Consider the following 20,138-nt stretch of genomic DNA (forward strand, 5'->3'; position numbering starts at 1 on the left):
ATCGCAGGGCATTCTATACCTACATCAAAAGTAAGAGGATAACTAGGGAGAGGGAGGGACCGATCAATGATAAAGAGGGGAACATTCGCTTGGGTGCAGAGAATGTGAGTGAGGTGCTTTGTTTCAGTATTTACCAAGGAAAAGGATATGGAGGACCAGGAGATCAGGCTGAGTGTATAAATACGTTAGGGCATGTAGAGATCAAGGAGGAGGAAGTGTTGAATCTCCAGATGAATATTCAGGTGGATGAGTCCCCAGGTTATTGAAGGAGGCAAGGGATGGATTGCTGGGTCGTGATCAGTATGCTCGTGTCCTCTCTTGGCACAGGCGAGGTCCCAGAGGTCTGGCGAGTGGCTACTGTTGTACCTCTGTTTAGAAAGGGAACTATAGACTGGTGAGTCTCACGTCAGTTATGGTATTTTTGATAAGGTGACGTGAGAGATTGATAAATGTAGAGAGTTGGATGTTGTCTACATGGATTTTAGCAAGGCATTTGACAAAGTCCCTCATGGGAGGCTAATCCAGAAGATTAAGACTCAAGGGATCCGCGGCAAAATGGTTGTTTGGATACAGAACTGGCTGTGCATCGAAGACAAAGGGTCGTGGTTGAAGGGACTTATTCAAGCTGGAGGTCTGTAATTATTGGAGTTCCACAGGGATCTGTGCAGAGACCTCTGCTGTTCGTGATGTGTATACATATATACACCCTGGATGAAAATGCAGATAAATAGGTTAGTAAATCTGCGGATTATACCAAGATTGGTGGAATTGTGAAGAGTGTAGAAGACTGGCAAAGAATACAGCACGAAATAGGCCAGTTGCATAAACGCGTGGAGAGATGGCAGATGGAGGGGCCCTCCCAGTCTGCTCCTTGCTGCATGCCGGGAGCATCAGTCCACAACGCGCTGCCCGAGATGACAGCAGCAAGGAAAGGACGGTCGCTCACCACGTTGCCGACTGTGGGTTTGGGAAGAGGATGTGGAGAAAGATGCGAGGCCTCTGTCACGGTTCATGCCGAGCAGCTGCGTGACAGAGGACGCTGTGTGCAGCATGTTCGGTGCTGACCACTTCCTGATGGACTTCTTAAAGGTGCTAGTCTGGAGGAACTCCCAGGGACGTACAAAAAAAACGGACATCAATGCTGCTGAAAGATTATCAGCTCAGTGAATGACGCCGTTCGGTCTGCCCTAGACTTGTTGGTCATCAGGACATCCGTAAAGGAATGCTGCCGTCTGGCACGTTCCGGGCTGCAGGAGTACGTGGTGAGGGACGCTCTGAAGCCATTAGGGTTTTCCGCTACTGGACAGAGAGTGGCCGGGTTGGGTGAGGAAGCTCCCAACCCAATTAATACAGCAGTGAATGACCCCTGGAGGCCACATCAGTTACTGCAGCCCAATTGGTTTTAATGAATGAAATAGAAAACTAACTAACGCAATAACTATGTAAATTCATAGGTAAAGATAGGAAACAGTTTACAAAATTCTTGTGAATATTTTATTATGAATAACGTTTATTTCTAGAAAATAATTTAACTTGTGGGCAGTGTCTAGTGTGAGGGAAACAGGACCTTCCATTGGAACCGAGACGGTCATGGGGGAAAAAAGCCAGAACGCTTCTTCACAGGAAGGGCGGTGAAAATCAAACTCCGCTGAAAATTTGAATTTTTTCCTACCCTGTAACGGATAATGTTCAGTCCTGTACTTTTCCCTAAAGCCACATGTCGGCCATCGTCACTGCATCTCTCTCCTCGCAACACAACATCCTCCCCACATCCCCAATATAATTCTACCTGCTAGTCTGACTCTCTTTAGTCCTCGATCTGAATACATGAATGAATGAATAGATAGATAGATGGATGAATGGACAGGTAAATAACCGAGATACTGGAGGGAATCAGCGGGTCAGGCAGCATCTGTGGAAGGAAATGAACAGCCGAAAGTTCGGGTCGAGATCCTTCAACTGGAACATCAACTGTCTGTTTCTCTTTTCAGGACACGCCCCTTTCAGCCCTGTGTTACACCGAGCCGTGCTCTTCTCTCCGGCTGTTTAACGTGTTTCTGATCCCACCCTGGTGTGGAAACGGCCGTAACTCCTTCCCACTGAGCACTTGCAGAAACAACGTTCGTTACCCGGGACTGCAGCTCGTCTAGTGGACAATCACGGAACTGCATGGGTTCAGCAGCTCCCCGAAGGTGAAAGTACAGTACCCTGAATCTGCAAGTAGCGGGAGTTGACATGGCTTTGAAAGGACAGGTCGAGAGTTTAACCGAGGAGGTAATTTGTCCCATCTGCCTGGATTTCTTCACCGATCCGGTTATACTGGACTGTGGACACAACTTCTGCCGCTCCTGCATCACACGGTATTGGGAAAGGGAGGTGAGAAACTCCTGCCCGGAATGTAGAGAGGAATTTGCGGACCGCACCCTCAGGGTCAATCGGGCCTTAGCAAATCTGTCTGAGAAAGCTCGAAAACTAAACCTGAATCCGAAAGAGAAGGAAAATAAACTTCACTGCGAGAAACACGGGGAAGAACTAATGCTGTTTTGTGAGACAGACGGGAAACTGATCTGCCTGATCTGTAGAGATGTGCGGGAGCACAAGTCTCACAACTTCTTGCCGATTAAAGAAGCCGCTAAAGTTTACAAGGTAAAAATAACCCGCTTTCGATCGTGTTTATGTTGAGGTGTTTTTTTTCTGTCTAATCTATTCATTCTTTAATTCCCAGGATCGGGTTAAATCTTCCTTCGACTTTCTCACAAAAAGGAAATCAGACCTAGAGGAAATGGAGAAGGAACAGAAAGAGATTTCCGGAGTTCGGGTGAGGCTTCCTGAACATTATTTCCAGTATTGTGTAGTTTTATTCTCTTTAATGCACAAAGCAGAGTACTGCAGCTGCAGTGCCCTGGGTTCAATCCTAACCTCTGGTGCTGTCTGCGTGGAGTTTGTATGTTCTCCCTGTGACCACGACAATTTCACTGGCATCCCACGGGCATGTTGATTGAATAGCTACTGTAATCGCTTTCTGTATTTAACCCTGATGACTACTTCAAAACCTCAGCAACATTCTGCAGGCTGCTGAAAAAAAATCTAAATACATATTTCTTCGGCAGGAAGAATTTAAATGTTTCTTCAGCGGTTTGATTGAGGCATGACTGCGTGGGTGGGTGGGTGGACGTCAGCGAGTTAGACCAGATGAAGAATCTTAAAAGAAGACAGCCTTACAGAGCAGGAGTCGGAGTAGGAGGGCTTTGGCTCAATGGGGCTTCGGTGATAACAGGTCGAGGCAAGTTACTTGTAAAGAATAGGAATAGGAAGTATGTCAGCGAGGCCGGTGTTCTGCACTGGGTGTCAGGTTGGGATGTTCGGGAGACTCCCAGGCTCCCAGATGGCCACATGTGTGCCAGGAGCATTGAGCTGCAGCTCCTTAGGGACTGGGTTAGGGAACTGGAGATGCAGCTCAATGAGCTTCGTCTGGTCAGGGAAAGTCAGGAGGTGATAGAGAGGAGCTATAGGCAAGTAGTCACACCGGGTCCTCCAGAGACAGATAAGTGGGTAACAGTCAGGGGAGGGAAAGGCAAGAGTCAGATATGAGAAAATACCCCAATGGCTGAACCCCTTAACAATAAGTTCTGTTGGTGGGGGGGTGGGGAGCCTACCTGGGGGAAGCAACAGTGGTTGTGCCTCCGGCTCAGAGTCTGGCCCTGTGGGTTAGAAGGATAGGGAAAGGAAGAGGATGGCAGCAGTGATAGGGGACTCTATAGTTGGAGGGTCAGACAGGCGATTCTGTGGATGCAGTAAAGAAATGCCAATGGTAGTTTGCCTCCCAGGTGCCAGGGTCCGGGATGTTTCTGATATCATCCACGATATCCTGAAATGGGAAGGCAAACAGCCAGAGGTCATGGTACATATTGGTACTAACGACATAGGTAGGAACGGGCAGGAGGTCCTGAAAACAGTCTACAGGGAGTTGGGAAGGAAGCTGAGAAGCTGAACCTCTAAGGCAGTAATCTCGGGATTGCGCCCTCATGATAGTGAGCATAGAAATAGAGTGAAGGAAATAGGAAATTGCCTTTTAAACTCACAGAGAGCATAGGCCATCAACTTTTTGCTGTTGATGTTTCTGTAGCAGGCAATTTCTTTTTTATGAGGTCGAGTTGCTAGCTTGAGGCTCAACCCAGCACGGATGGAAAGCACGCCTGGGGAGCCAACTGGGTTCACACTCGGGAGCCTTCGCTCCGAAGTCCGGTGCTGATGTCACTACACAACCAGCCGGCCTGGAATAGGCTGAGGGATTAGAGCAGGGGGCAGGGATTCAGATTTCTGGATCATGGGGACCTCTTTTGTGGCAGGTGTGACCTGTACAAAAAGGACAGTTGCACTTGAATCTGAGGGGGACCAGTATCCTGGTGGGGAGGTTTGATAAGGCTATTGGGGAGAAGTTAAACTAGAATTGCTGGGGGGTGAGAACCAAACTGAAGAGATGGGGAAAGGAGCTGTTGGCTCACATATATATAGAAAGCTTGCAGCCAGAGTGAAAGGGAGGATAGATAGGTGATAGAGAATGGATGCGCTCAGCCTGATGGTTTGAGATGTGTCTATTTTAATACAAGGAGTATCATGAACAAAGCAGATGAGTTTAGAGTGTTGATCAGTACTTGGAGCTATGATGTTGTGGCCATTACAGAGACTTGGATAGCTCAGGGGCAAGAATGGCTACTGAAGAGTGCCAGACTTTAGATGTTTTAGAAAGGACAGGGAGGGAGGCAAAAGGGGTGGGGGCGTGGCACCGCTGATCAGAGATAGCGTCACAGCTGCAGAAAGGACGAAGTCATGGAGGGATTGTCTATTGAGTCTCTGTGGGTGGAAGTTAGAAACAGGAAGGGATCAATATCTCTAATGGGTGTTATCTTATAGACTACCTGATAGCAACAGGGATGTCGAGGAGCAGATAGGGAGACAGATTCTGGAACAGTGCAGTAATGACAGGGTTGTTGTGATGGGAGATTTTAATATCCCCCATATTGATTGGCATCTCCTTGGAGCAAGGGGTTTAGATGGGTTGGGGTTTGTTAGGTGTGTTCAGGAAAGTTTCCTGACACAATATGTAGATAAGCCGACAGGAGAAGAGGCTGTATTTGATCTGGTATTGGGAAATGAACCTGGTCTGGTGTCAGGTCTCTCAGTGGGAGAACATTTTGGAGATAGTGGTCTCCTTTACCATAGAATTGGAGAGGGATAGGAACAGACAAGTCATTTAATTGGAGCAGAGAAAATATGAAGCTATCAGGCAGGAACTTGGAAGCATAATTTGGGAGCAGATGTTCTCAGGGAAATGTACAGCAGAAAAAGAGGATGTGCTGAAACTTTTGGAAAACATCAAGTTGGGTAAGTCACTGTGACCAGACGAGATATACCCCAGGCTACTGTGGGAAGCAAAGGAAGAGATTGCTGAGCCTCTGGCAATGATCTTTGCATCATCAATGGGGACAGGAGAGGTTCCAGAGGATTGGAGGGTTGCAGGTGTTGTTCCCCTATTCAAGAAAGGAAGTAGAGATAGCACATGAAATCTGAGTTCAACCCAGATTAGTGTGAGGTGGTTCATTTTGGTAGGTCAAATATGATGGCAGGTATAGTATTAATAGTCAGACTCTTGGCAGTGTGGAGGATCAGAGGGATCTTGGGGTCCGAATCTAGAGGACACTCAAAGCTGCTGTGCAGGTTGACTCTGTGGTTAAGAAAGCATATGGTGTATTGGCCTTTATCAACCGTGGGATTGAGTTTAAGAGCTGAGAGGTAATGTTACAGCTATATAGGTCCCTGGTCAGACCCCACTTGGAGTACTGTGCTCAGTTCTGGTCGCCTCACTACAGGAAGGATGTGGAATTATAGAAGGAGTGCAGAGGAGATTTACAAGCACGTGGTCTGGATTGGGGAGCATGCCTTATGAGAATAGGTTGTGTGAACTTGGCCGTTTCTCCTGGGAGCAACAGAGTATGAGAGGTGACCTGATAGAGGTGTACGACAGGTGATTGATAGTTCATGGCCTAAGGTAGAAGGTGTCAATGTTAGAAAACCTAGCACATTTATTTTTCCTACATGTGCACACTTAGTCCAGCGGCCGTGAAGCATATGGATCCCCTCTTTGTAGAAGTGGTCCACAGAAGGGGTGATTGATAAGTTTGTGGCCTAAGGTCGAAGGAGATGAGTTATTAACTTCAAACTTTCTGCATTATCACTCAAAGAGTTGAACTGCACGTGCATGTAACGAGAGCATCTTGGACCTCCAGGTGGTCCACAGCAGGGGTGATTGATAAGTTCGTGGCCTAAGGTAGAAGGAGATGAGTTCTACAGCTCCCATTACATGCACGTGCAGTTCAACTCTTTGAGTGAAAATGAGGAAAGTTTGAAATTAATAACTCATTGCCTTCTACCTTAGGCCACAAACTTATCAATCACCCCAGCTGTGGGTCACTTCTGGAGTTCCAAGACTCCAACTTCTACAAAGAAGGGATCCGTATGCTCCAAGACCGCTGGACTAAATGTGTAAATGTAGGAAAAATAAATGTGCTAGGTTTTCTAAAATTGACTCCTTCTACCTTAGGCCATGAACTTATCAGTCACCTCTCGTATAAGATGACGAGAGGCATTGATCATGTGGATAGTGGGAGGCTTTTTCCCAGGGCTGAAATGCCTAACACAAGAAGGCACAAAAAACTGCTTGGAGGTAGCTACAGAGGAGATGTCAGGGGTAAGTTTTTTTATGTCGAGAGTGGTGAATGCATGGAATGGGTTGCCAGCAAAGTTGGTGGATGCGGATACGATAGGGTATTTTAAGAGACTCCTGGAAAGGTACATGGAGCTTAGACAAATAGAGCACGATGGGTAAATCAAGGTAATTTTTAAACTAATTACACTTTTGGCGCAGCATTATAGGCCAAAGGGCCTGTATTGTGCTGTAGGTTTTCTGTGTTCTACGGAGTATGTTTCTATCTTCTATGTATTACTGTCCTGCAAACTATAGCCTGTAATTTCCATTTTAAGCGATGTACTTTTGAGCAGTCTTAATGAATTAGCAATTTCATGATCCTCTGAAGGACTCATGGACTTAACTCTCAAATATGCAATTACTGCACGTTTAAATAGATGAAGGTTTATTGCCATGGCTAGAAGAGACGGAGACAGGGAGCACACCAATCCAGGCTTAAACGCAGAGGAATGAAACTCCCTCTGCCAGCCTGCTGTCAGCAAATATGTAGTCGGCGGAGAACAAGACTGAGGATCTCAGGACATATTGGTGCATCAGAGGGAAATGAGGAATTGCTGCGTTCCATGTTTCATGGAGACTTGGCTCACTCCACACATACCAGATATGTCAGTAAGACCTGAAGACTTCTTGATTCGCTATATGGACCAGACTGCTAATTTGGACAAAGCAAAAGATGGTGTCTGTTTTTCATGACAGACTCTTTGTGGTGCTCAATGCAGCGGGCTTGACGCACTCTTGTTCCCATGGGCTGGAACTCCTGATGATTACGTGCTGACTGTTCTACTTACCAAGAGAGCTCTCTGATCCTGACCTCAATTTACATACCACCAAAAGTAGATATTAAAAAAAACACTCGATACATTGTGCGTCACAATTAGCAAACAGGAAGCAGTCTATCTCGATGCATTTCAAATAATTGTTGCGGACTTCAATCAGGCTTGTTTGGAGATAACTCTGCCTAATTATCTTCAACGTGTCACCTACACCCCCAGGGGTCCCAACACTCCTGAACTTTGTTACACTATGATTAGGAAAGCTTATCATTCCATGCCTGGACCGCATTTCAGGAAATCTGATCACTTAGCTGTCCTCCTCCTACCTGCATCCAGGAGAGGCTAAAGAGCAAGAGTCCACAGATAAGGACAACACAGGGGTAGTTGCAGGAGGCTAAGGAGAGGCTACACGATTGCTTCAAGGACTCATGGAAGGATCTGAATGAACTCATCATGGCTATTACAGGCTTTATAAAAACAGTTGTAAACGAGTTATCCCTCAAAATCATTCAGGATTTTCCCTAACCAGCAACCCTGGATGAACCAGATCAGTGGTATTCAGGTGGGGCAACCAGGTATAGTCTCCAGGAAGCCCTCGAACTTGCAAAATGGCAATTCTGGACCAAACTTGAATCACTGAAGGATGTTTGCTAGTTGTGGCAGGGCTTGAGTGATGACACCTCTTAAAAAGTGAAACCAAACCACATACGTGACAGCAAAAATTCCCTCCGAGATGAACTCAATGCTTTTCATGCTCATTTTGACCATCAAAATATGTAAGTATTTTCATGAACTTCCACAACCCCCGATGATCCTGCCATTTCAGTCTCTGAAGCTTGAATGAGAATGTCCTTCCAGGGGGTCAACCCACGGAAAGCATCTGGCCCGGACCGTGTACCTGACTGAGACCTAAGGACCTGTGCTAATCAACCGACTGGAGTGTTCACCGATATCTTTAACCTCTCACTTCTGCAGTCTGATGTACCCATTTGCTTCAGGCAGGCTTGACCAGTGTTATGTACACGCAACCCTAGGGAAAGTTCTAGTTACATGCACGCAACACTAAAAGTATCAGCAGCAATAGAACACATCTGGAGTCTGGTTTTGCTGTTAACAAAACACTATTATTAGTAACTACATCATACAGTAACTTAAACCAGGTAAATCAAGAGCTAACAGTGTTATGCATATATAGGTATACAGATAAAGTTCCCAAACTTATTCAAGCTCAGGTGGCAAGAGTTACAGTCTTACGATGGTATGTAAGAAAGTTCAGTTCAGTTCAAATGCACAGTTGTGATGAGGGAGATATTTGTAATCCAAGGCGAAATCCACGGTAGGAGAAAAACAAATAAGCATGTGTCGTCGATTTCTCCATTGTCCTCTGAATCCTCGCACGAAGTATCACCAACAGTAGCTTATCACAAAGGGGACCACCTTCAAGGGAACCACCACCCAGGCAAGGGAGGACACACTGGTAGATTCCGCACGGTTACCCCAAACACACAACGTGATAGCCACTTATCAAGTTCCACGACATATGAAATAACTCAGTGATTTGCCACAGGGGTGCCTTTCTTCAGTGAACTAACACACGCACAAAGGGTAAACACACACATGGTAATCACAAAGGTTATCGCCTCACCAGAGAACCCACTCCTGTGGATTAACTATCTGACAATCACACTTTCGTATTCGAATGGAATCAAACTCACCCTTACGGGCTACTTAGAAGAGAGTCCAAACAGTGATCTCTTTATCACTAGGCTTCTTCTGTTTCAAACCTTTCCCTGCCCTCCTCTTCCTCTGAAAACTTCTTCTAGTTGCAGTACCTTGTGAGAGTCAATTATCAATACTCTGGATTGATCTCATCTCACCCCTTTTGGGCTACTGAAAGTTTAAACCAGCGACCTCACTCACTGGTGTCTTTCCTTGATCGAAACCATCTCGACTCTGAGCATGTGTCTCTCTATGTGTGTCTGTAAAAGGATCATCTGACCTTGCTTATTCAAAACAAGCCGCGAGAAACCATAAACATTCATTGTCCATCAAACAACTCCACCTCTTTCACCATAGTAACCAAGCAATTTTGCAGTCAGCCGAAATCTCTCGGTTTTTTAAAGTGACAGTCCACAGGAAAAAATGAACCTGATAACACCAGTAACTAAGAAGAGCAGAGAACCTGTCTCAATCACTATCCTCAGTGGCACTTACATCCACTGTGATGAAGTGCTTTGAGAGGTTGTTGATGAAACATATTCACTCCTGCTTGAGAAGCAATTTGGATCTACTTCAATTTGCCTAATCTCACAACAGGTCAACAGCAGATGCCATTTCAATGGCTCTTCACTCAACCCTGGAACATCTCGACAATTAAGATGCATACATCAGGATGCACTTCACTGACTCCAGTGCGGCATTCAAAACTACTGTCCCCTCAAAATTAATCAATAAGCTTCCAGTACTAGGCCTCAATACCTGATTGTGTGACTGAATCCTCAATTTTCAGACCTCAGTCAGTTCAGGTTGGCAAAAACAACTCCACAATTCCCCTCAGCACAGGAGCCCCACAGGCTGTGTGCTTAGCCCCCTGCTCTACTCACATTGTACTTCTGAATGTGGGTCTAAGCACAACTCCAATGCTATAGTTAAGTTTTCTGATAACATCACTGTCACTAACCAGATCAAGGGTTGTGACGAATCAGGATATAGGAGGGAGATTGAAAATATGGTTGAGTGGTGCCCCAGCAACAGCCTCTCCCTCAATATCAGCAAGACAAAGGTGGAGATTATTGACCAGGAGGATGCAAATGGAGGTCCATGAGCTAATCCTCATTGGTGTATCAGAGGTGGAGAGCATCAGCAATATAAAATCTCAAGGTGTTATCATTTCAGAAGATCCGTCCTGGGCCCAGCACTTAAATGCCTTTGCGAAGAAAGCATGTAGCACCTCTGCTTTCTGAGAAGTTTGTGAATGGCATCTAAAATTTTGACAAACTTCTATAGATATGTAGTGGAGATTATATTGAGGGGATGCATCACAGCCTGGCATGGAACCACCAATGCCTTTTTTATGGAAAAGCTATGATAAAGTAATGGATACAGTCCAGTCCATCACGGGTAAAGCCTTCCACACCAGCCCATCAACATGTAACGCTGTCACAGGACAACAGCATCCATCATCAGGGACCCCCTACCATCGAGGCCATGCACTCTTCTTGCTGTTGCCATCAGGAACAAGGTACTGAAACTTCAGGACCCTCACCACCAGGTTCAGGAACAGTTATTACCCCTCAACCATCAGGCTTTTTAACCCGAGAGGATAACTTCACTGCCCCATTACTGTACTGGTCCCACTTCATCTCATGTTCTCGATACTTATTGTTTATTTATTATTGTTACTATTATTATTATTATTTCTTTTTTCCTCCTTTTTGTATTTGTACTGTTTGTATTTTTCTTTGTGTATTGGCTGTTGTCTGTCCTATTGGGTGCTGTCGTTCATTGATTCTACTGTGTGTCTTGTATTTACTGTGATTACCTGCAAGAAAAGGAACGTTAGGGTTGTATACGGTGACATATTTGTACTTTGATAATAAATTTACATTGAACTTTGACCTTGAGATGGGGTATGTGAATTATTCAGGAAAATGTGAGGAAACGGGGTTGATGTGATTGCTCTGAGAAACAATATAGATTTGATGGGCTGAACAGACACCTTCCATGTCAGAAGGAAATACAACAAAGTAATATAGTAAATTAATCTTCACCTTTCATTTGACAGGAACAGTCACAAACCCTTCAGTTCCATGTCAACGTGCAGTTTGTTGAACTGCACCAGATTCTCACCGAGAAAGGGCAGCGCAAACTGAGAGAGCTCAGGGAAGAAGAGGAGAGAATTCTAAATCCAATGGAGAAAAATCTTCAAAAGATACAAGCAAATTTAAATTCTATTCAGGATGAAATCTCAAGGTTACAGGAACAGATGGATCAAAAAGAGAGTGCGATATTTCTCAAGGTAAGATTATATTTCAATTTGTTTTTATAAACATGGACATAATTGGGATCAATATGCTTGAGGTAAACGTGACATTTAGAAGTGGTTGTAAACTGATTTAAGACAGACATTTGTTTCGACGTTCAGGACTGTTGTCCCTGAAACTGGACATCCACAGTGTTTGTACATCAGAGGACAGTCTGTAATCTTGTGAATGAGTTACTCTGAATATAACACTGACCTGGTGATTGTTGCCTTAATTCCGATGTCAAATATCCCTGAAACTCACAATAAAATCCAGTTCCAGTCACACACTGTGTGACTGGTGCTGTGGGTGAGGGTCTCTCTGTCAATTAGTGAGAACAAAGGATTAAATCCAGAATGTGACCCACACATCAGATTTATCATCAACAGGTAAATCCACTTTCCCTTAGATTAGAAGTTTAAGGGAAACCTACACTGTTTCTTTGTATCACACACAAAATTCTGGAGGAACTCAGCAGGCCAGGCAGCATCGATGGAAAAACATACAGTTAATGTTTTGGGCTGAAATCCTTCTGTCCTGCCGAAGGGCTTTGGCCTGAAACATTGACTGTGCTTTTTCCCATAGATGCTGCCTGGCTGGCTGAGTTCCGCCAGCATTTTGTGTGTGTTGCTCGGATTTTCAGCATCTGCAGATTTTCACTTGTTTGTGTTTGCAGATATGGGATTACACGGGATTAAATCCCATTCCCTATCATTGGCTGGCCTTTCAGCCCATCTGCTCCTACCAACTTGCATATTGCACAAGCCTCCTCCCACCTACTCACCACACCCAGTAACAGTGTCCTGAATTCCATGGTCCCTCATTTCTTTATCCAGCTTCCCCATTACATTCCTTCTCTGCTGTTCCACCTTAGCCACCACTGTGGCAGTGAGTTCCACGTTCTCTTCACCACATTCCTTGTGGCATTTATTAACGACCAACTGATGTTTTATCTTTGACTTTTGGTCTCTGCACAAGCAGAAATATTTTCTCCACTCCCACCCCATTAACTCCATTCAGAATCTTAAATTCCTCCAAGCGACCCTCCCTGATAGCATACCCAGATAAAAATGCACAAACTGTCCAGTCTTTCCTGTAAGTTTCATCCTCTCATTTATGGTCTAATTTTCCGAAGTATTCCTTCCAATTTACCCTGTGGTTCTGTATTATTCATGCATGAGTGCATGCATGATTGTAGGATTGGGAATTTCCAACACTATTTAATAATTTGGATGAAATTCCAGATGTGTACAGTAAGTCGAAGTCTATCCAGTTTTGTGTTTTATTTATTTCAGGAGGAAGCTCATCAGAAGAACAGGTAGGATATGTTCTTTACTGAATCTCTGTATGGATTTGTAAAATAGTTCAACATTGCAGTTTATAATTAACAGTTTTATATTTGCAGAATTAGTGATCATTATCAACAATTGTCAGTGACAGATGGTGCCCTGCCAGTCGAAAAATTTGATCATCCCTATTTGTTGAGCACAACATTGAGAGAAACACTTGATTCCATTAATCAAGGTAAAACTTACACTGATTCATTTGTCCTTGTTTATGAGACACAATTTTAACTAAAATTAGAAACAAAGATTGGCTGTTATAATGAGCTGAAGGGGAACTGTAGTTTTATTCCAGTCTCAATCCTATCTGCTGGGAAATGCCACTGTCAGTTGCTCAGCTGGAGATGTCAGACCCCTGAACACTCCGACACAGGGGCACAATACAACCAATACACGGGACTGTTCGATAAACCACTGAATCCCGGTCCCATTCAGACTGTACAACCCGACAGGACATGAGTGTGAATCCTACCGCATAAGCTGGAGAATTAGTATTCACTTACTAACATTATAGGGAATAAAGGGCAGGCACTGTAGCACAGCGGTTATCGTGAAGCTGTTCCATCTCGGGGTGTCAGTACTCAGAGCTTTATTCTGACGCTGTATGTAAGGAGTTTGTACGTTCTCCCTTGACTGCATGGGTTTGCTCCAGGTGGTCCAGAGATGTAGCAGTTGGTAGATTAATTGGTCATTGTAAATTGTCCTGTGATTAGGCTAGTGTTAAGTGAGGCTCGTTGGGCCAGAAGGACCTGTTCTGCACTGTATCGCTAAATAAAATAAAATAAAGCTTGTATCAGTGTGGTGACCGGTATTTTCAGAAAGGTACACACGAGTCCCTCCTTTGCCGCTTACCCTGCTCGTGACTGCAGACTCAGGTCTGCCCCCTGCTGGTCTCATGAGCTCACTGTTATCATCAAACCACCACATTGAAACATTACAACACGCTCAAAAATTGCCGGTGAACGCAGCAGGGCAGGCAGCATCTCTAGGAAGAGGTACAGTCGACGTTTCGGGCCGAAACCCTTCATCAGGACTAACTGAAAGAAGAGATAGTAAGAGATTTGAAAGTAGGATAGGGAGGGGGAGATCCGAAATGATAGGAGAAGACAGGAGGGGGAGGGATGGAGCCAAGAGCTGGACAGGAGATAGGCAAAAGGGATATGAGAGGATCATGGGACAGGAGGCCTAGGGAGAATGAAAGGGGGAGGGAGAATGTGCAAGAAGTATAGTGAGAGGGACTGAGGGAGAAAAGGGAGAGAGAGAAAATATATATTAAATAAATAACAGATGGGGTACGAAGGGGAGGTGGGGCATTAACGAAAGTTAGGGAAGTCAATGAGGCTACCCAGACGGAATATAAGGTGTTGTTCCTCCAACCTGAGTGTGGCTTCATCTTGACAGTAGAGGAGGCCGTGGATAGACATATCAGAATGGGAATGGGACTTGGAATTAAAATGTGTGGGAGATGCTGCTCTCTCTGGTGGACAGAGCGTAGGTGTTCAGCGAAACGGTCTCCCAGCCTGTGTTAGGTCTCGCCAATATATAGAAGGCCGCATCGGGAGCACCAGATGCGGTTTATCACCCCAGCCAACTCACAGGTGAAGTGTCACCTCACCTGGAAGGGCTGCCTGGGGCCCTGAATGGTGGTGAGGGAGGAAGTGTAAGGGCATGTGTAGCACTTGTTCTCCTTACAAAGATAAGTGCCAGGGGGGAGATTGGTGGGAAGGGATGGGGGGGGTGTACAAATGGACAAGGGAGTCGCGTAGGGAGCAATCCCTGCGGAAAGCAGAGAGGTGGGGGAGAGAAAGACTTCTCTGACTTCCATTAATGCCCCACCTCCCCTTCGTACCCCATCTGTTATTTATTTATTATATATTTTCTCTCTCTTTTTATTCTCCCTCTGTCCCTCTCACTATATTCCTTGCCCATCCCCCTCCTCCTTTCTTTCTCCCTAGGCCTCCTGTCCCACGATCCTCTTATATCCCTTTTGCCAATCGACTTTCCAGCTCTTAGCTCCATCCCACCCCTCCTGTCTTCTCCTATCATTTTGGATCTCCCCCTCCCCGTCCTACTTTCAAATCTCTTACTATCTCTTCTTTCAGTTAGTCCTGACGAAGGGTCTCGACCCGAAACGTCGACTGTACCTCTTCCTAGGGTTGCTGCCTGGCCTGCTGCGTTCACCAGCAATTTTTGTGTGTGTTGCTTGAAATTCCAGCATCTGCAATTTCCTCGTGTTTGCACATTGAAACATTGTCAGTCTGAGCTGACACACCAACCAGCATTGACCTCAGTCAAGATTTCACCAGCACTTCCTCTTTTGTAATGTTTTATGTTTGAAGATGTAATTTCCCAGATTTATTTTCTTTAATGCTTTGGTTTCTATGATCTTCAGATGGCAAACATTCCTTTCAAACCATTCCCCACTGTGTCTGTGTCGACCGTGAGACTTAATTAAACTAATCTCACCTGTCTGCCCACATTCTATATCCCTCCATTCCCTGCCCCTTCCTGTGTATGTCGAAATGGCTCTCAAACATGGCTGTTGTATCCATTTCTACTTATTCCTACTTATTTGCTGGTTAACTAACAGGTTTCAGGTTTGCACGTTATCCCATTGTAAAGCACTTTGAGTTACATCATTTGTATGAAAATTGCTCAATAAATAAATTCTTATTATTATTATTCTTATTGTATTTTTACTTCTTTCTCAGAGGTACGGGAATAGCCAATTTAGCAATTGCTAAGAACTTTCAGACGATTCTAGTGGGGTTTAGTAATACACATCAAAGTTGCTGGTGAACGCAGCAGGCCAGGCAGCATCTCTAGGAAGAGGTACAGTCGACGTTTCAGGCCGAGACCCTTTGTCAGGACTAACTGAAGGAAGAGTGAGTAAGGGATTTGAAAGTTGGAGGGGGAGGGGGAGATCCAAAATGATAGGAGAAGACAGGAGGGGGAGGGATAGAGCCAAGAGCTGGACAGGTGATAGGCAAAAGGGGATACGAGAGGATCATGGGACAGGAGGTCCAGGAAGAAAGACAAGGGGGGGGGACCCAGAGGATGGGCAAAAGGTATATTCAGAGGGACAGAGGGAGAAAAAGGAGAGTGAGAGAAAGAATGTGTGCATAAAAATGAGTAACAGATGGGGTACGAGGGGGAGGTGGGGCCTTAGCGGAAGTTAGAGAAGTCGATGTTCATGCCATCAGGTTGGAGGCTACCCAGACGGAATATAAGGTGTTGTTCCTCCAACCTGAGTGTGGCTTCATCTTTACAGTAGAGGAGGCCATGGATAGACATGTCAGAATGGGAATGGGATGTGGAATTAAAATGTGTGGCCACTGGGAGATCCTGCTTTCTCTGGCGGACAGAGCATAGATGTTCAGCAAAGCGGTCTCCCAGTCTGCGTCAGGTCTCACCAATATATAAAAGGCCACATCGGGAGCACCGGACGCAGTATATCACCCCAGTCGACTCACAGGTGAAGTGTTGCCTCACCTGGAAGGACTGTTTGGGGCCCTGAATGGTAGTAAGGGAGGAAGTGTAAGGGCATGTGTAGCACTTGTTCCGCTTACACGGATAAGTGTCAGGAGGGAGATCAGTGGGGAGGGATGGGGGGGACGAATGGACAAGGGAGTTGTGTAGGGAGCGATCCCTGCGGAATGCAGTGGGGGGGAGGGAAAGATGTGCTTAGTGGTGGGATCCCGTTGGAGGTGGTGGAAGTTACGGAGAATAATATGTTGGACCCGGAGGCTGGTGGGGTGGTAGGTGAGGACCAGGGGAACCCTATTCCTAGTGGGGTGGCAGGAGGATGGAGTGAGAGCAGATGGACGGAATATAAGGTGTTGTGGCTTTCTGGAGATTTACATAAATATTGCTGTGTAGGCCTAATTGTTCAATGCTATTGTGTGGTGACTTTGGGATGATACCAGTTGTAGATATTACTATTAGGACAAAGTATATTTTATATTGTTATTATTTTAACTCCAAATCCAAAAAGAAGCTGCTGGAGGAACTCAGCAGGTCAGGTAGCATCTGCAGAGACTAAGTTTCAGGTGGAGACCCTGCATTTGTAGTCTCTTGTGGTCTCCACAACACTCCAAGTGAGACCTTACCAAAGTTTCATACAGCTGCAAGAGGACTTGCCAACTTCCAAATTCAATCCCATGAACCAAGCTTGTCCTACACCTCCCTGACCACACTCTACACTTGTGCTGCCACTTGAAGGAGCTGTGCTCTTAGACCCTGATACCCCTCTGACATCAATGCTTCTGGGGTCCTCTCATCTTCTCTATAATTTCCCTCACATTTAACTTTCCAAAATGTAACCTCTCTCACTAGTCCAGGTTAAACTCCCATCAGCCGTTTCTCCATCCAGATCTCCAACTGTTATATGATGTACTGTTCCTTCAACAACATTCTTGCTATCCAGAACTCCACCAAATTGATATCATTGTAAGTGTACAGCCCACATATACGCACAGGCAAGGATCGGAAGATTGCCCACATACAGACCACAGAACCTGCTGACTCCAAAGCCGGCAGCCATGTACATCCCCAGACAGCAATCTCTACTGCCGACCCCAACAGTTCTAATAATCTTGAGCAGATTCGGAACCCAGACTCCACCACCATCAATGTGGGTTCCAACAGCCTCAGACACTTTCAAAGTGCCTATTACGCAGCCTCCAACTCCAACTACAGCCTGGACCTTGACCGACCACACCGCCAGGCTGTAGTTGGAGTTGGAGGCTGTGTAATAGGCACTTTGAAAGTGTCTGAGGCTGTTGGAACCCACATTGATGGTGGTGGAGTCTGGGTTCTGAATCTGCTCAAGATTATTAGACTTCACACGTTCCGCTGGAACCTCAGTCTCCCCTTCCCCCACCACCACTCTGCAGTCCTGCGTATCTCAGGTCCCACCATCAGCTCTTGGGTCCATGGAGACTCCATCTTACTCCCACCCCAGCTGGCCCCGAACATCCAGTTCCTATACACCTCTAATCCCATCAACAGGGCCTTAAAGCTGTTTGCTTCTCTCTAGATAACAGACCCAACCAGTTCTCCTCCACCACCACTCTCCTCTGACTGGAACTTGTCCTCCCACCACTCACAATTATTTCTCCTTGGCTACTCCCACTTCCTTCAAGCAAAAGGTAGACATGGACACTTGGATGGGTCCCAGTTATGCCTGTCTGTTTGTCAGCTACGTGGAACAGTCTATGTTCCATGCCTACACTGGTGTCACTCCCCAACTTTTCCTATGCTACATTGACGACTGCATTGGCGCAGCTTCCTGCCCCCATGCTGAGCTCGTCAACTTCATCAACTTTGCCTCCAACTTCCACCCTGGCGTCAATTTTACCTTGTCCACTTCTGACAGCCTTCTCCTCTTTCTCGATCTCTGCCTCTGTCTCTGGAGACAGTTTATCTACTGATATCTTTTATAAACTCTCTGGTTCAGAGCTCCCTGCACCCAGTCACTCTCAGTTCCTCTGTCTCCACCACATCTGCTCTAAGGATGAGGCTTCTCATTCCAAAACTAAGGAGATGGCCTCCTTCACAGAAAGCGCTTCCCTTCCTCCCTCATCCATGCTACTTTCAGCCAGATCTCTTCCATTTCTCGCATGCCTGTCGTCACCCCATTCTCCCACCTGCTCGCCAGGGATAGAGTTCCTCTTGCCCTCACCTACCACCCCACCAGTCTCCATGTCCAGCACATAACTCTCCATAACTTCCACCATCTTCAAAGGTATCCCTCCATGAAGCATATATACCCCCCCCCCCCACTTTCCGTAGTGATCGCTCCTTAAGCGACTCCCTTGTCCATTCGTCCCTCCAAACTGATCTCCCTACTGCTACTTATCCTTGCAAGCGGAATAAGTGCCACACCTGCCCCTACACCTCCTCCCTAACTACCATTCAGGGCCCCACGCCGTCCTTCCAGATAAGACCACACTTCACCTGTGAGTCTGTTAGGGCCATCTAGTGCATCTGGTGCTCCTGGTGTGGTATCCTGTAGATTGGGAGACTGCTTCGCCAAGCACCTACCGCAAAAAAGTGGGATCTCCTGGTGTCCACCCATTTCAATTCAACTTCCCATTCCCATTCCCATTCTGACATGCCAGTCTACGGCCTCCTCTACTGCCGTGGTGAGGCCACACTCCGGCAGGATGAGTAACACCTTATATTCTGTCTGGGTAGCCTCCAACCTGATGACATGAACATCGATTTCTCGAACTTCTGATAATGCCCCCCCTCTCCACCACCATTCCTAGTCCCATTTCCCCCTCTCTGCTTATCTCCTTACCTGCTCATCACCTCCCTCTGGTGCTCCTCCCACTTCCTTTTCTTCCATGGCCTTCAGCCCCTCCCATCAGATTCCCCCTTCTCCAGTCCTTTACCTCTTTCGCCTATCAACTTCCTGGCTCTTTACTTCACACTCCCCCTCTCCCAGTTTCACCTATGACCAGCTACCTTGCACTTCTTTCTCCCTTCTCACCACTCCCTTGGTCTAACTTCCAGTCCTTTTTCTCCAGTGCTGTTGAAGGGTCTCGGTTTGAAACACTCTTCACCATAGATGCTGCTTGGCCTGCTGAGTTCCTCCAGCATTTTGTTTCTGTTGCTTGGATTTCCAGCATCTGCACATTTTTTTAAATCTTATAGCCCACAGAGTTACCAGCATTGAACGCTGTGCCATACTATTCGTCACAGATGTCCAGACAGAATAACACTCCTCCACCACAGCCCTCTGTCTCCTGTGGCCAAGCCAATTGTGAATCCAATCTACATTCCTCTTTTGTAATATGGATACATTCCAAGACATAACGACTCATTTGCTTTAATTCCCCATCCCCCATACCTATCTCCATGGGAAACACATAAACGGCCTCTGTCATTTCCTGTGACTCCAGATATCAATGATCACATTGATCCTGAATGGGCTGACACCCTGCATCAGGACTGAGTGGAACGTGGGTGATGGGGTGCTGGAGGTGGGCTTGTGGGGAGCTGCATTAATGGTTCACCTGCACGCTTCTCACCCCGGCCCATCTGGTTCTGGTTCCACGCGCCATTCACCTCTCTCCTAACAGTCCCCATTATCACCTCCTTTCCTGATGAGATTCATTCACACCCTCCCTGTTCCACCGCCCTCTCACTTCATCCTCTGTGTCTGACTCCAGCACGGTCACCCAACTCCAGCACACACCCCCACCCCTTCCCTGCCTGGAACAACCTG

The 20,138-nt window shown here is 46.1% G+C and overlaps 1 protein-coding gene across 1 annotated transcript in view; it reads left to right on the plus strand.

Annotated features, from left to right (window-relative positions):
* The window catches only part of LOC140198467 (uncharacterized), a 54,964-nt gene that overhangs the window by 27,318 nt on the left and 7,508 nt on the right, over positions 1–20,138 (plus strand). The window contains 6 exon segments of the mRNA XM_072259552.1: positions 1,192–1,323; positions 2,195–2,646; positions 2,726–2,818; positions 11,324–11,557; positions 12,857–12,879; positions 12,967–13,085. Coding sequence (XP_072115653.1) covers positions 1,192–1,323; positions 2,195–2,646; positions 2,726–2,818; positions 11,324–11,557; positions 12,857–12,879; positions 12,967–13,085 — 1,053 coding nt within the window.

Source organism: Mobula birostris, chromosome 5, assembly GCF_030028105.1.
Source record: "Mobula birostris isolate sMobBir1 chromosome 5, sMobBir1.hap1, whole genome shotgun sequence".
NCBI lineage: Eukaryota > Metazoa > Chordata > Chondrichthyes > Myliobatiformes > Myliobatidae > Mobula > Mobula birostris.